Source organism: Poecilia reticulata, chromosome 7, assembly GCF_904066995.2.
Source record: "Poecilia reticulata chromosome 7, P_reticulata-male-v2, whole genome shotgun sequence".
Lineage (NCBI taxonomy): Eukaryota > Metazoa > Chordata > Actinopteri > Cyprinodontiformes > Poeciliidae > Poecilia > Poecilia reticulata.
In genome coordinates this window covers 29323319-29338441 of record NC_088836.1, presented here as the reverse complement: position 1 = coordinate 29338441, position 15123 = coordinate 29323319, and the positions used below count along the sequence as shown (strand labels likewise).

At 37.8% G+C, this 15123-nt stretch overlaps 1 protein-coding gene across 1 annotated transcript in view; it reads left to right on the top strand.

Annotated features, from left to right (window-relative positions):
* The window catches only part of tshz2 (teashirt zinc finger homeobox 2), a 55488-nt gene extending 48717 nt beyond the window's left edge, over window positions 1-6771 (top strand). Inside the window, exon 2 of the mRNA XM_008414560.3 lies at window positions 3003-6771. Within this exon, the coding sequence (XP_008412782.1) occupies window positions 3003-6043 (3041 nt within the window). The 3' untranslated portion in view covers window positions 6044-6771. The remainder of the gene's footprint in view (window positions 1-3002) is intronic.
* Window positions 6772-15123: the final 8352 nt, after the last annotated feature.

Genomic DNA, 15123 nt, shown 5'->3' with positions numbered 1-15123 from the left:
AGCCAATCAAAACAACCCTTTGCAGTTGAGCAAGGTCACAGCGCATCTATGCTTATGAGTGTGTGTGTGTGCGTGTGTGTGTGTGTGTGTGTGTGTGCTTACACGCTCTCGTTCACTGGGCCTCAGTTGGCCCATGTTTGTTTTTGAAAGTCCGAATCCCATCTCCATCTTCATCCATTAGCCGGCAACCAGTTCATCTCCAGGGTTTCTCTCGAGGCACTTGTGAAATATTGATACAGGGGAAAAAAGTCTTATTTTCAGAGTGATGGAGACGTTCTATGGGCTGCCCGGTGCGGGACGCCTGAGTGCTCGGCTGCAGCCATTCCCTCTGCGGACAGTCTTCTATTCAGCTGAGAAATATTAACCACATGAAATGCATAAGTGCCTGGACAGGGCTGTTATGTCCTATTCATATTTAACACCCAGCACATCTGCCATGCCTCTCCTAAAATGCCCGTTTTTCCTGCATGGCCGTGAGGTGGAAAGTATCTCAAAAGATGTGCGACAGTCCTGACAAACTGCATTTTTTTGCAGATGTCATTAAGAGATACACTGCTATTTAAAAAAAACTTCTATTTTTTTGTTGTCAAAACTTAGTTGTTGCAGAACATTAAACTAGTTTTACTATTATATTTTTGTATTTTCTCTTTCAGGGCATGTTGCTCACATTATGTTTATAATTGGCAATAGATTTTCAGACAAATGCAAAATTTCTCACCCAAACCAGATGGGATGTAGGTGGAAAAGTAATTGCCCTTTTGTTAAATCATGAATTTACTGTCAATAACTAAACTGTCTTGAATCATCTTCCCTACCCATCAAAGCCTTGTTCCTGGCAGACCGGTAGAATCAAGAAATTCTTTAAATAGCACTTGTCTAACAACTTGAAGGAGGCTAAATAATTTCCAAAAGCAACACAAACTAAAGATATTCAACCAAAAATTAAAACGAAGTCATTTGCATTTCAGTTAGAAAGGGATTTATACAACCATTGCTGAGGCTTTGGGACTCATGAGCCAAAGTGAGAATCATTATCCACTATTTTCATAAATTCATTAAGGTATAACATTTAAATACAAGTTAGACGCTCTAATATGATCTTAAACACGCTTGAAAATATTTCAGTTTACCTGAAATAAAACAACAAACCTTTTCCACAGCAATGTAAAACACTCATTGGAAATTCTTGATCTTATTAGGCTTTCGATTCTGTTTTTACATAGTTTTTCCATTAATAAATGGAATTATTGACTGTTTATTTGCCTTTGTTTTTCTTGTCTGGTTTTTGTGTGCAGTGGAAGTATATTGGTGTGATTATAAAATTCATTTAGTAATCTTAAACATTTAAGCACAACAAAAAGGAAAAATAAGAATTTTTTAAGAGAGTTCATACATTTTTACAGAGCTGCGGTATAGTGTTATCAGGGATATCATTGACAGGGGCTATCAGTGGCTAAATTTCAAGTAATCTAAACATGTAATGAGAGAAAAATGTTGTTTTAATTCATATGAAGCCAACGCTGCAGCTGCAGGAAATTCCTGCAGTGCTGAGTCAGAGCCTCCATTAATTGGATGATGGGAAATGTGTCAATTAGAAATTCTGTTGTTTAATTATCTGTTAATTGAAGCAATAATGTTTGTGCTCCAAGAGTTGGGGGAACAAACATATGAATAATGAAAGAAGTAATTGCTTTTTATGAGACTGTCAGGGAAAAAATAATGACGTGACAGATTGCCAGTTATCTTCGGAAATTTTGTACAATGCTCTCTGATAACTGAATCAGCTTCTCAACAAGCTTTTCCGCATCAACAACATATTTAAATTTTCACTGTCAACAAAATATGAAGATCTTGTATTTGTAGCAGAACATGAATTACTGTTTTTCTCCTTTTGTTCATGCAGGCCTATTAGGTTATTTCTGGACTGATGCTGAACATTAGAATAACTCGGCTCGTGTAAATCCATTCCTCACACGTAGCTTCAGGGAGGATGAGATGTTTCCCAGAACAGAAGGCTCGCATTTCCATTGCAGTTTTGAGGCATCCATAATCACAGTGGAATAGGTCATTTGCAATAACACTTAACAGGCCCCAGAAGAATCAATTTCCTTTTGTCACTCAGTAGCCAATGATTGTTGTAAACATCTCAACTTGAGGCCAGGAAACCCTTGGACACAGCATTAAGTCAATGGCGGGTCGTGAATCAAATGGTGCTGTTACAGCAGCAGCAGTCTGTTAGTAAGAGCATTATGTTAAGCTATGCTCTCCTAGCTTCCCCAAGCACAAAGCATCTAACGTCATAATGTCTTCAATGGCTACTTACATGATACTCCACAGAATGTTTAAATGTTCAGCAACTTCTACGCCAGTGATAAAGATGTATAAAAAGTCTAGAAACAACATATTTTGCACTGAATATTTCAGAAAAATATTTTATTTGAGAACATTGCTCTGTATGAAAACCGTCCCATATTAAAAAAAACATATTTTCTAAAAATTCTTGGCATCTTACTAACAATTACTTAAATAAAACAGAATAAATAAAACTTTTGTCTTTTTTTTTCAACAAATCAAAGTGTTTGGGAACTGCTAGGTAGTAATCCATGACTTCCATTGAATGGGAACCTGTTTTTACCCATGTTCATTTAAGAAAAGGATGGTAACGTCAGTAAAATAAAACTGACAAATTAAAAGATGAACATGTGGAAAGCACCACTTTTTTGTATAGTGGAGACTACTGATGCTGTGGGCCTGTTTTCTTCCAATTGCCCTTCTGAACCTAATTACAATGCCTGGCATCATGGAGTCAAGACATTTTAAGTAAAACTGAAAATGTGTCGCAACCGTGTCTTTCAGCAGTATAATGATTAAATATAAAACCAAGGACTCAAAGCTAAATAGGGCGTTGTTGCACACTAAAAATCTCAGCATAAATTAGATTTTGTGAGGTAAACATTGTATTTTAATGCACATTTTCTTTGTCCTTTTATCTTTTTTTTCAGTGTACGAACCAGATGAAGATGCTCCTCTCCAGGAGTCCATTCCAGAAGAGGATGGTGAGACTGAAGCTCAAACCGAAGAAGAATGCTCAGAGAAGACTAGCCCCAAGGCATGTGAGGACAGAGAGTTGGACAACAAGAGTACCAACACCTACAGCAACCAGAACTCCCCCATTAGCGTGCTTTCCAATCAGGAGTTGGAGCTGGAGTCTCGTCTCAGCGACAGCAGCGACAGACTCTCAGACTTTAAAACGTCTTCGCCGCCAGAGAGCCAGAGGGATGAAGAAAGTCGTGGTTCGAAACACAAAGAGGAGTCAGGCAGCAGCTTGGAGAAGATGAGAGCAGCCTATGCAAACTTTCTGTCAGATTCCTACTGGACAGGAATTGGTGTAGACTTAAAAGTGGGCAAAAATACCAGCAAAGCCAACTGCGACAGCACCAATGGGAGTAGCAAGAATGAGTTTGACTGGCACCAGGACGCGCTCTCCAAGACCTTGCAGCAGACGCTTTCACCGAAACCCGCATCCAAGCCCAACCTGTTCAGTTCCGTTCACCTTTATAGGCAAACCACCAAACCTTGTGGCTCAGTGTTCACAGGAGCCAGCCGCTTCCGCTGCAAGGACTGCAGCGCTGCATATGACACACTGGTGGAGCTCACTGTCCACATGAACAAGACCGGACACTACCAAGATAATAACCACAGCAAGCAGAGCAACTCCTCAGCCTCATCCTCTAAATCTAGAAAGCGAAATTTGCAAGACATGGAAGGGAAGGAGGATGCACAGAAAGTTTTAAAATGCATGTTTTGCGGCCATTCTTTTGACTCGCTGCAGGATCTAAGTGTGCATATGATTAAAACTAAGCATTACCAAAAAGTGCCTTTAAAAGAGCCAATTCCAGTGATTACACCCAAACTGCTGCCGCCAGCGAAGAAACGGGTGTTTGAAACAACAAGGCCCTGCTCTCCAGACTCCACCACTGGGGCATCTGGCTACTCTGAGGCACAGCGGGCCGCCACGCTTTCAAACGCCAACAACAATCGCTATGGATATCAGAATGGAGCCAGCTACACATGGCAGTTTGAGACATGTAAGTCTCAAATTCTCAAATGTATGGAGTGTGGAAGCTCTCATGACACACTTCAGCAGCTCACCACGCACATGATGGTCACTGGGCACTTCATCAAAGTCACAAACTCTGCATCTAAAAAGGGCAAACAGCTAGCCCTTGACCCACTGGCTGTGGAGAAGATCCAGGGCGTAGCTGAGCCTGCAGCCAGCGACACTGAAGGAGAAAAGGTGTCGCCGAAAAACCTCTCCCCAGGAAGCAGTGAGAAGGATAGCCAGGGGGAAGGAACGTCAGACAAAATGGAAGAAACTGAAACAAAAGATGACAAGCAGGAGAATGAGGATCAAAAAGAGAGCAATGGAGTCTTTAAGTACCCCTATCTTCGTGAGGAAGACCTTGAACAAGAGTCAGGTGGAGGAGGGGACATCCTAAAATCTTTAGCCAATACTGTGGCCTCCGCTATCAATAAAGCTCAGACAGGGACACCAAGCTGGAGTGCCTACCCGAGCATCCATGCTGCCTATCAGCTCTCTGGCATCATCAAAAACACCCCTCTCTCTGCATCTCCCCCTGCACAGCTAAAGCAGACATTTAACCACAAGCTGAGGCCGATTGCCCCAAAGGGGAAACTGTACCACAGCGCTTTGGGAGTTGAGCTTCCCCAGGGACTGCATCAAAACGTGGACATCAAAAAAGAAAAGGTTGGCATTAGCGATGGTAAAGAAAGTCAGAATATTAAGTTTGATCTGCTGGAGAATGATGACAGCGATTGTCAGGATGACTCCTCTTCCTCTTCAAAGCTCGATGCAGACTGCATGAATGAAGGAAGTGAAGCGATCAAAGGGAAGTTGAGCCCAGATTTCTCTGACAGAGGCAAGACGCCGAGCCCCGCTGCCAGCAACGGACGCAGCACTACATCAGAGCCTCTCAGTGACACTCCAGATATGCTTGGCATAAACCCTCTTAGTGCTTTACAGTCAGTTCTGAACAATCATCTGGGTAAAGCAAATAAACCCAATAACTCCAGAGCAGATAAACTATCTGCACACGCCCAGTCAATTTTTGCTGAGTTTAACCGAGGCAATGAGAAGCCGCCTTTAATGCTCGGAAGTCCTATAAGAAACAGACCTGATAAGACTTTCCTCATGGCTAATGACGACCAACCAATAGATCTGACTAAATCTAAGCACAGCAAGGCGAGCACCTTGCTGCTAGGGCCTTCTACACCTATGCCACAGAAATACGCTCTGTCTGACATTGCTGACATGGTTAAGGTTCTTCCAAAAGCCACAACACCAAAACCATCCTTACCGTCAAGGATTCCAACCATGAAGTTGGAGTCGGACGTCAGACGCTTTGAGGACGTGTCTGCTGAGGTTTACTCCGTCCACAAACGCAAGGGCAGGCAGTCGAACTGGAATCCTCGCCATCTTCTCATCCTGCAAGCTCAGTTTGCCTCCAGCCTCTTCCAAACATCTGAGGGGAAGTATTTGCTCTCAGATCTTGGCCCTCAGGAACGGATGCACATCTCCAAGTTCACTGGGTTGTCGATGACCACCATCAGCCACTGGCTGGCGAATGTAAAGTACCAGCTGAGGAAAACAGGAGGAACCAAGTTCCTGAAGAATATGGACACTGGCCATCCGGTCTTCTACTGCAATGACTGTGCTTCCCAGTTTAGGTCGCCAACCATGTTCATTTCCCATCTAGAATCCCATCTGGGTTTCCAAATCAAAGACATGTGCAAAATGCCGGTAGAGCACCAGACAAAGGTGGAGGAGCCAGAAATGCTGAAGGCCCTCAGCATCAGAGCCACCGACTCTCTGGTGTCAGAGGAAGACATTGACTCAAAGTTTAAATGTAAGCTCTGCTGTCGGACATTTGCGAGCAATCATGCAGTCAAGCTCCATTTGAGTAAAACTCACAGCAAGTCCCCTGATAACCATTCACAATATGTGGAAATGGACAAGGAGTAATGTTTTATATGGATATTCTAACTTTTATCCTTTTCTTCCTTTTTCATTTTATTACACGGGTCAGATATTTCAACCATTTTTCAATTAGCGTTGTATAGTGTGCATCAACATGACTTTCAGAAAGAAAAAAAACCTCATGGAGTTCAGCAGAGACACACTGGTTAGACGTTGTGTGAGGAAACACTAAGATACTTTTGCACCCAGCTCAAATGCACCACCAGTAATGAAATGTATTACTGCTTGAAGAAACATAATTGCTGATGTTTGCATGCAATAGCCCTGGCTATGACTACTATTTATTTGTATATGTCAAGTTTCAATTGTATTTTAAAGTAAAAAAAATAATAATAATGAGCTAATTGAACTACTTGTACAACCTCTGTGATACAATGCATCTGGACAGATGTGCAGCTTTTGAAGCAGGTAGCTTGAAAAATGATAACACACATGCAGAACTGTACAGTATATCGCTATGTAAAGATGTTTCGTGCTGCAATGATAGAAGACGATAAAAAGCACTTTAATAAATGTTTAATCACCAGTTTAGACACGGATTATGTACATTTCTCTAAAATGATTAGACTGTTTGGAAGCAAGGACATTTCACATGTAAATATATTTTAGGAAAACATAAAAAGTCAGTTTCATGCAACAATGAGAACAACATGACACCTGTGATTACCTGCACCTTTTTTTACTTATTCAAATAAAGAGTTAACATTTGATAATGGCTTGTATTTGTGTTTTGTGAATGGGATTTTTTTTTTTACACATTTTTTCAGCTGACATGGAAGTTTCTGTATAGATTTGATCAGTAATAAAAACATAGGTGTACACAGTACAGAAAAATCTAAATTTATAGCAACGTCCTACTGGTTACTGTTACAGAAACAAGAAAAAAAACAACTACTTTTTTTTCAAAAGTGAACAGAACAAACGTGTATCTGATTAAAAAGGAATGTCATTAAAACGTAAACTTGTTTCAGTTTAAAGAGCGAAAGTCATATTTATCCTCCTTGTTGATTTAGTCATCTTTTATTTTCATTAACAGGTTTTGTTTATTCTGATTGAATCTCAGGGAATGTGTCTGTTTCATTTCCTATAGAAAACAAACATCAGGGCTGTAAAGTCATTTTAGATCTAAATCTTCTAGTGGTATAAATAATTCCAGCCTAAATGATGACGCCTGAACTTATTCCTCACACACTGATATTATACTAGACAGAGAGAGGAAACACCATCAAAGGCTAAAGAAACTGGTTGCTCACAAAGTGCTTTGTCCAAGAAAATGAATGGAAAGTTGAGTGGAAGGAAAAGGTGACAGCAAGGTGAACGATCAACAGGTATAACCGTTACCATACTTGAACAAAACAAGACTTATAAAATGTTTCTTGATTCCTGAGAAACTTTTTTTTTGGTGGTTTGGGAGTGGTATTAGTTGTATACTTTAATTATAAAAAAAAAAAAAAAATGCATACTTAATATTTCTCACTCTGCAACGGATATATAAAAAAATATAACAAACCTTTGAATTGCTTCAATGAAATAAATATTTTGATGATGGGAAAATTTATTGAGATGTACCTGCATTTTCTTTTGCATCTACTTGGATTTTCAAAGGAAAATAAAACAAACTTTGCCTCTAGCTGATCAACACTAGTCTAGTATTCAGACCATCGGTAGTGAGGTTTGGATTAGTCATGGACACCTGAGGCTGACAAAAGGCGACATTATAAAAGAAAAAAAAAATTATGCTGTGTACTAAATATATCATGCAGATATTGCAATAAATTTATTGTTTATGTATTTGTTTAGTTAATTATTCATTTCAGACTGGGAGGAAATAATAAGAAGGAAAAAAATAATACCTAATGGTTATGATGACAGAGACCACTTAAGAAAAAACTAATACATAGCATCTCAAAATCCTGATGGATAAATGATTTAGTATCTGAAAAAGGAAGAAGCCTGAAACATTTGCTTATATTTGCAAACCCTTCTCTTAAGTCATCATCTGCATTTCTCATAATGAAAGGAAAATATTTAAAGTAAGCCAGTTTCAAACCAAAGGGAAGCACAACAGTCTAAATAATGTAGCTACCAATAAGTCAGATTTTCAGATTCTGCCTCCATATTCTCATTTAATTATTTTCATATAAGGCTATTTTATATTACAAACATAAAATTAAATACAAATTTTCTGCAGTTTGTAGTTCAGGGAGTATCTCCAGCTTTCCTCAGATTTATCTTAAAATCAAAGTGGATCCGTTTGTTGACGAGTTCTTCGGACCAGAAATGATGGAGATTTTAAATATTGACAGATTTAATAAAGATCACCGGTCACCATCCAATCGATCACTGATTGTTCAGTCCATCACTAAATCAAAGCATTAACCTGAAGCTCACAGTATCTGTCTGATCGTGCTTTTGTATCCACTGAGAACTTCGAACATATAAGACAAAGAGCTCCATCCTCTACAGCACAGCGCAAACCTCTTTTCACCTTATGACTTTTAGATACACTTGAAAGATACATCCTCCTGTCAGACTTTATTGCTTCCCCGTGAAAGCTGCCGCCGCGGCCGCTGCAAGATACTATCATAACAATTAAACATATTTCCTCCAGCTCTATTATTTCAAAGCTATTAAAAATAATTGCCTCCTAAATTCATAAACATTTTATGCAATTCATCTCTTTTCAAGCAATCAAGTCCTCAATTACCTCCACCCATCAAATCTCTGTTTTATAACAGGCAAGTGACATTTGATGGTAAATGGGGAAAAGCACATGGGCTCTGTGGTGATTTGAATGCTGTGACACCGACTTGCCCCCTATTGTTGGAAATGAGGAGGCAATCACGTTGTTCATCAGATGACTCCTAATGCAGTTAAAGTATTCAGCTATAATTTCTCCCTGCATTTATAATTACTGTCAAAGACCACACACCTCAGTGAGCAGATTAAAGCTATAAATTATTTAGTGCCTTTCTTTGCCGATGGATCTCTGATTTGTCTGTAGGGCCATTATGTTTTAGAGGAGGAACTTATTTTATATTGAAGCAGGCATTGTTCTTAAGCTGGAGCTGAAAGCTTGGTCGAGGAGCGGATCACAACTGTGCCTGTTACTGGTTATTCGTTTAGATTTAAAGTCCGGATTTTGCACCAAGATACTGAAAATGAGATGCACACAACATATTAAAATGAAATTTGTGTTTGATTTTATTAAGAAATAAGCACTTAATCATGCATAGAGGAGTAGACACGAAATGTTTTCAAATGAGAAATCTGCTGTTTGTACACAAAACAGTGTACAGGTGTAGAACAATAGCATTTATGTGAATTATTGAAGCAATTGTTTCACATATAGTAGTTTGATCTGCCCCTCAAATGAACACATTCCCTGCTTCAGATTAAACATTGCGTAAAATCAAGTGAAATAGGCTCATAATTCTCGGTGTGCTTTATATTAATTGATTTAGGATGTTTGGATATAAACGCTGTTAATTGCACCATTTATAAAGCATGTCATGGCTAATTACAAAGCACAGTCAGCCTCCTTTGGGCACACAAAGGCCCAAACACAAACTGATTGCCATCAATAACAGACATAGCGCAGTTCAGAGGAAACCAGGAAAATGGATCCTTTTTTGCAGCCACAGCAGAGGATGGGACAAATGTATGGAAAACAAATACTGTCAAAATAAAAAAAAGGAAAAACATAAATGCTGTAATGAACATAAACATTTGCCAAAACGTTTCAGAAATGATGCAATGCATGAGTATTTAGTTCAATTTGTATTTCATTTTCATTTTTTAAAAGTAGAGTCATTATAAACTGAAAATACACCCTCAAGCCAATATATTTATATATTTATATATTTTTTGTAGTTTTATCAAATATGAAGTGAAAATGGAAAAGTTTTTGGAAACAGTGTCAGACATGTGAGGATGGATGTTTTTTGGAGTGAACAAGAGTCGAGCTAAATTTGTTTGAAATATGTGAAACTCTAAAATTTATTTAGGTTTACTTCATTGTTACCGTGACTCTGAGTTTTCAATAAATCTGAACATTTCTTAGATAATTGTTTCAGGAGATACACGAGGCACAGAATCTAAGTCCAGTTTTTAATTTTCATTTTCCCTTATATGTTTATTCCGTTTTCTTCTAAAGAACTGAAATTGACATCAACAATATTTTGTCTACTTTGTGTAGAAATTAAGCTCTCATTAAAAGATAAAATCAGCTGTCTTTACGAAATGTTTTTATTGAACTAAAACTACTTTCTCCCAAACAGCTCAATTTTACAGAGATATTTGTACAAATTAAGCCTTTCCTGTTTCATATTAGGACAGGTTACAGCTTTCTAACCTTATTTCCCCTCACCTTAAAGCATCAAAAATATTTTGTTTTTAAATGTATATTTAGGAAAAAGCTCCGATTTACAATAAAATGATTTGTATCCAGTCAATTTAGAACCTTATGGAAGCTTTTCCAGTTAAATTGTAACATTTACATTAGACAGAGCGATGACACACTATGTGTTTTTAAAAGAAGCTGCTGTTATTTTTAAAGACAGCATGATCATAGAGGTGACATTTTAAGCTGTCCTTGACATCTTATATTTGCAATTAAGGCTGTTAGCATTAGCAGCTGAATTCCTCCCAGTTCCTGTATGTATCCCCCAGAGAATATAGATCCTTACCTTTACCCTCAGATTTCCAAAAAGCTGTCAACATTTCCAGATCCAGCGAGATCCATGTCTCAGAAGTGCATAAAAACAAAACCACCTTGCCTCAAAATGCCCAACCATCTCCTGCTGGATTTATACTACTTTTGTGGCAATTTGGATGAATAGTAGATAATAAAGTTGTTTTTTTCGAGAAGGTTTTTACAAAGATCATTTTTAAACAACCAGCTGAGTCTAAAATTTGCTTATTTCCTAAATAACTTAATTTGATTTAAAGAAAAAAGATTGGATTTGTTTTGTTTCTGACAAGCAGATTCCCAGTCAGGTCAAACCACCCGAAAATCAACCAGACATCTCAATGTAAAACGTTAACCTTGCATCAAAATTGTGTTACAGGTTTAAATTTTGAACTGTTTATGCTTCTATCAACTGGTATCTTAATACGTTTATTTAACCCTTACTATTGCACAACCTCAATTTCCTCAACTTCCTCACTCAGCTGTGCTCTCCTACTACTCTCCAGTATCTGTTTCTTGCAATTATTACACCTAAGACCTTTCTGTTCTTTCTCTGTTTTTTTCTTCCACTGAAAGTGACGCCTGGCCAGGTGTTTTTCTGCTTAACCATTAACATTTCCTTGCTAACCTGTACCTTTTTTATTTTTACATTCTGTTAAAATATATAAGTATTATTTATACTGAATTGGGAGCAAATCTATTTTTTTTCCAATATGCAGCTGGAAAATGATCAAGGCTCTGGCTAACTTGCTGTTTGAATAAATCCAAACAAGCCAACTCTTTGCTGAAGCCTATTGTTAACATCATCAAAAATATAACTTTGTACCAATCAATCAGTGACCAACAGTAAACACTCTGTTACAGTGTGTCAAATTAAAAACCAAAATGTATCACAGCGGTGCAACAACAAGTGTCATTTGGCTAAATCTGGTACTTGACATTAGTATGAGAGATCACATCACCATGATTAATAACTGGAAACCAGAAATACTAGTAAACCCACAAAACAGACTCCTGTGTGTTTATGATAGAGAAGCTACGCCTTCAGTAATGAGAAAGAAAAGACAGAAATACAAATTAAAAATCATATGCATTAAAAACAATACATTGTTATAAACTTTTACTTTCTCTTCCTAAGCTCATTTATATGCCCTGTTAGTTACATGGAACAGTGTTATATTGCTAAGTTGTCATATCTAATGAGAAGCATTTTTTAAATGTATTTTTTATGATTTCTTCTAGTACTCCACAGAATATGGATTTGACTAAAAAGTACATAATAAAATAAAATTTAGACCAGAAACAGCTGGTCTATAGTAAATAGCAAATTTTCTTCCAAATGTAGAAAAGTGCAAAATTATTTATTTTCCCCATTTGTCCCATTCCTCACTTTCTAAACACAAGAGCTCTGACATTAAATTTACTTTCCAAAATCATTCTAACATGTGAAGAATCCCTTAAGAGTCCCTTAATTGTATATATTGAACATTGTATTTTAAAACGTATCTTGATTTAGACTATTTTATTTGTGATTATATATATAAAAATGGATCAGTAAAATGAATAGAGAAGGTAGAGAATTCTTCCTATAGAGAATTCTGCACCATACCTTGTGTTGATGATGTTGATGTCTTGTGATATACCTTTAAAACTTCTTAAACTTCCCTTAGCCTAACTCAAAAACATAAAGCTGTTTCCAATAAGTAACTTTTCAAAGCCATTTTAGCTGCCCAGCTGAAAAATCAGATTATTCACGTGGCTTTTTCTCGCTCTGCAGCCCGAGTTAAACTCAGTCTCACGAAAACTGACGGCGGCTCGCATCTGCAAATCCTTTGTCAGTCTGTCATTAAAAATACTATCAAATAATGATAAAGTGTACGCTCCGTGCTTGCACTAGCATGCATCCGGCTGACGCTGATGTGCTGTAATAGGGCAAATGTGCATCAGAATTTGTCTGCTTGGATACGCAGGAAACATTTACACTGAGCCTGACTTAGCTTTGCCCTGTGCCAGACAGGCATGGATTCACTGCATCATCTGGCATGTAAACCGGAGGTGGGGCGGGAGACGGGTTCAAAATGTTCATCACGCTGCAGCAGGGTAATGACTAGCTCATGTGTTTAATGAAGGGCTTTAGAACTTATAGCTATAATGACCCACATCCTAACTCCCCTTTCTCCCATTTATTCTCCCTAAAGTCCCCAGGTTATTACGCCCCTCTGAGAAATATCCCAGAAAGAGCATTAAATCTCTCTGTTCCTGTTCGCAAAGTAGTTATCTAACATTTTATTGTCCTAAATTGAACTACCGAAGATGGAGTGACATCATTTTTAGTCACAAATGTGGCTGAACAAATACAGTGGAAAAGCATATATTTTAATGCTGCTTTGTGTTTAATAAGAAAGTGTACAAATCTGCTGTATAATGTATTCTCCCGGCTGGAAACAGGAGCGCCACGAGACAAAGAGTTCTGCATGTATGTCTGCTCTTTTACATACATCATATCTACCAAATAGCCCATAGTCCTCCCATGTTAATGGTGTTGCTCCAAATATGCTAATTAAGCAAAAGTAAGTGATGAATGGAATACATTTGATCAATCAAGTAGGCCTAAGCCCCTGGTGCTGCATATTCATTGTACATCATGAATATGAAACCCAAGTCATTTATCAAATATCAGTTGCACATTTGTATCTTATTAATCATACATGCTGAAACTTCTGTCTTGTCAGAAAAGCTGAAGGTTGATGAAGCACTTGCAAAAAGGATTAAACTAGGGGAACCAGGGGTGGGGCTTCAGCTATAATGCATGAGATATTTCCAAACTTCCAGAATCTTAAACAGTCCATCCATCCGTCTGTCCTCGCTCCCGATCGTGTTCAGATGACTCAGACCCTCCGCCTGATTGGCTTTTTAATTATTTCTCCTCACTTTTTTTTCTGGCCTTTTGCTCTTCTTGTGTAATGATTGTTTAATAATTACAGATGCTCACTATTGCCACGCTTTGAACAGGGATTATTGATTAATATTCTAAATTCTGAATCATTGCCAGTAAGCCCGATTCTGAGGGCTGCATTTCAATTTGCAGGCCCTTTTTGTGTTCATTTACTGTTTTTAATTTAGATTTGAATGCCATAAACATTTAATAAATGTGTCTACCACTTGAAATATGGATTTGTTATGATGATCTCTACATTAGTAACATAAATGACCAGCTAGTAAATCAAACAGACTCAGCTGTGTTGGTAAAAGACAACAACAGCTGAATACTTGGCATTTATTATAATTTTTTACAACTTTTATTATTCAGTTGTCTTCAGGCTTGTTTCTCACTATAATTATATTCATTTTCATGACTGAAATTGAGAAAAGTACAAAGAAAAAGTACAAGGCAGCTGCACTTTCCCTAAAGAGTAACATGGTTACATTTAGCATAAAACTCAGGCATGAGTACAAAACACAACGTCCACAAAAGGTAAAGTTAGTGACTGCAAATTCCACAGCTCAAACTGTAGCTCATACAGTGAAGACTTTTAACTTGACCAGGAGGAAGTAGGTTGGAGACCAAACAAACCGGCATCCTAAAGAGGAATTTAAAAGCGTTTTATCATTAGCCCAGCCTGTATTTTATTCATCCACAAAGAAGGACTGCTTTTTCTTTTGCTACTCAAAACACAAAAATCACGGCAGGATTAAGATAGACTTAGTTACTCTGGTTCTGAATAGGCTTGTTAAGGTGTATCATCATATTTTTCTAGAAACCCATCTGAACTGTGAGCCACATTGTACAAGTTTGGTTCAGTTATGTGGCTGTTGAAATATAATTCAAAGACATCTGCTGTGTCACTGGATCTCTAGAAGGTCCTAAAAAATCCTAAAAAAATCACATCCAGCTAACAGCGATAATATAGTGGATGTTAGGCATGTTGAAACACTGCAGCTGCAGTCAAACTCTGTCATTCATTTGGCTCAGACACAGAGAAAATAATGTCACAACTGAAGTTAGTTAACATGGCTTTGGCATGTGGGAGGATCATTTTGAGAGACTCGTTATTGATTTAATTTAATCTCCATATATTAGCAGATGTTATGTTTTTTTTTCATATCTGCTGACGCTGCATGCAGGCTCAGTATGAGGGCTTAATGCTAAGTTATCGACTCAACATATTCAACAGTCCACTCTTGCTACTCTTGCTACAGGCTCATTCAGGAGAAGTGATTGCTGCAAGTCAGTAGCTAATCTTTGTTTCAGTCATCTGAGGTTTCTTTTTTAGATATAATTTTATTTATTTATCTATTATTATTTTTTATTTTTACTAGTTGATAATAACCTAAACTTGACTCTATGGTAATAATTAGGATAAACCTGGAATGC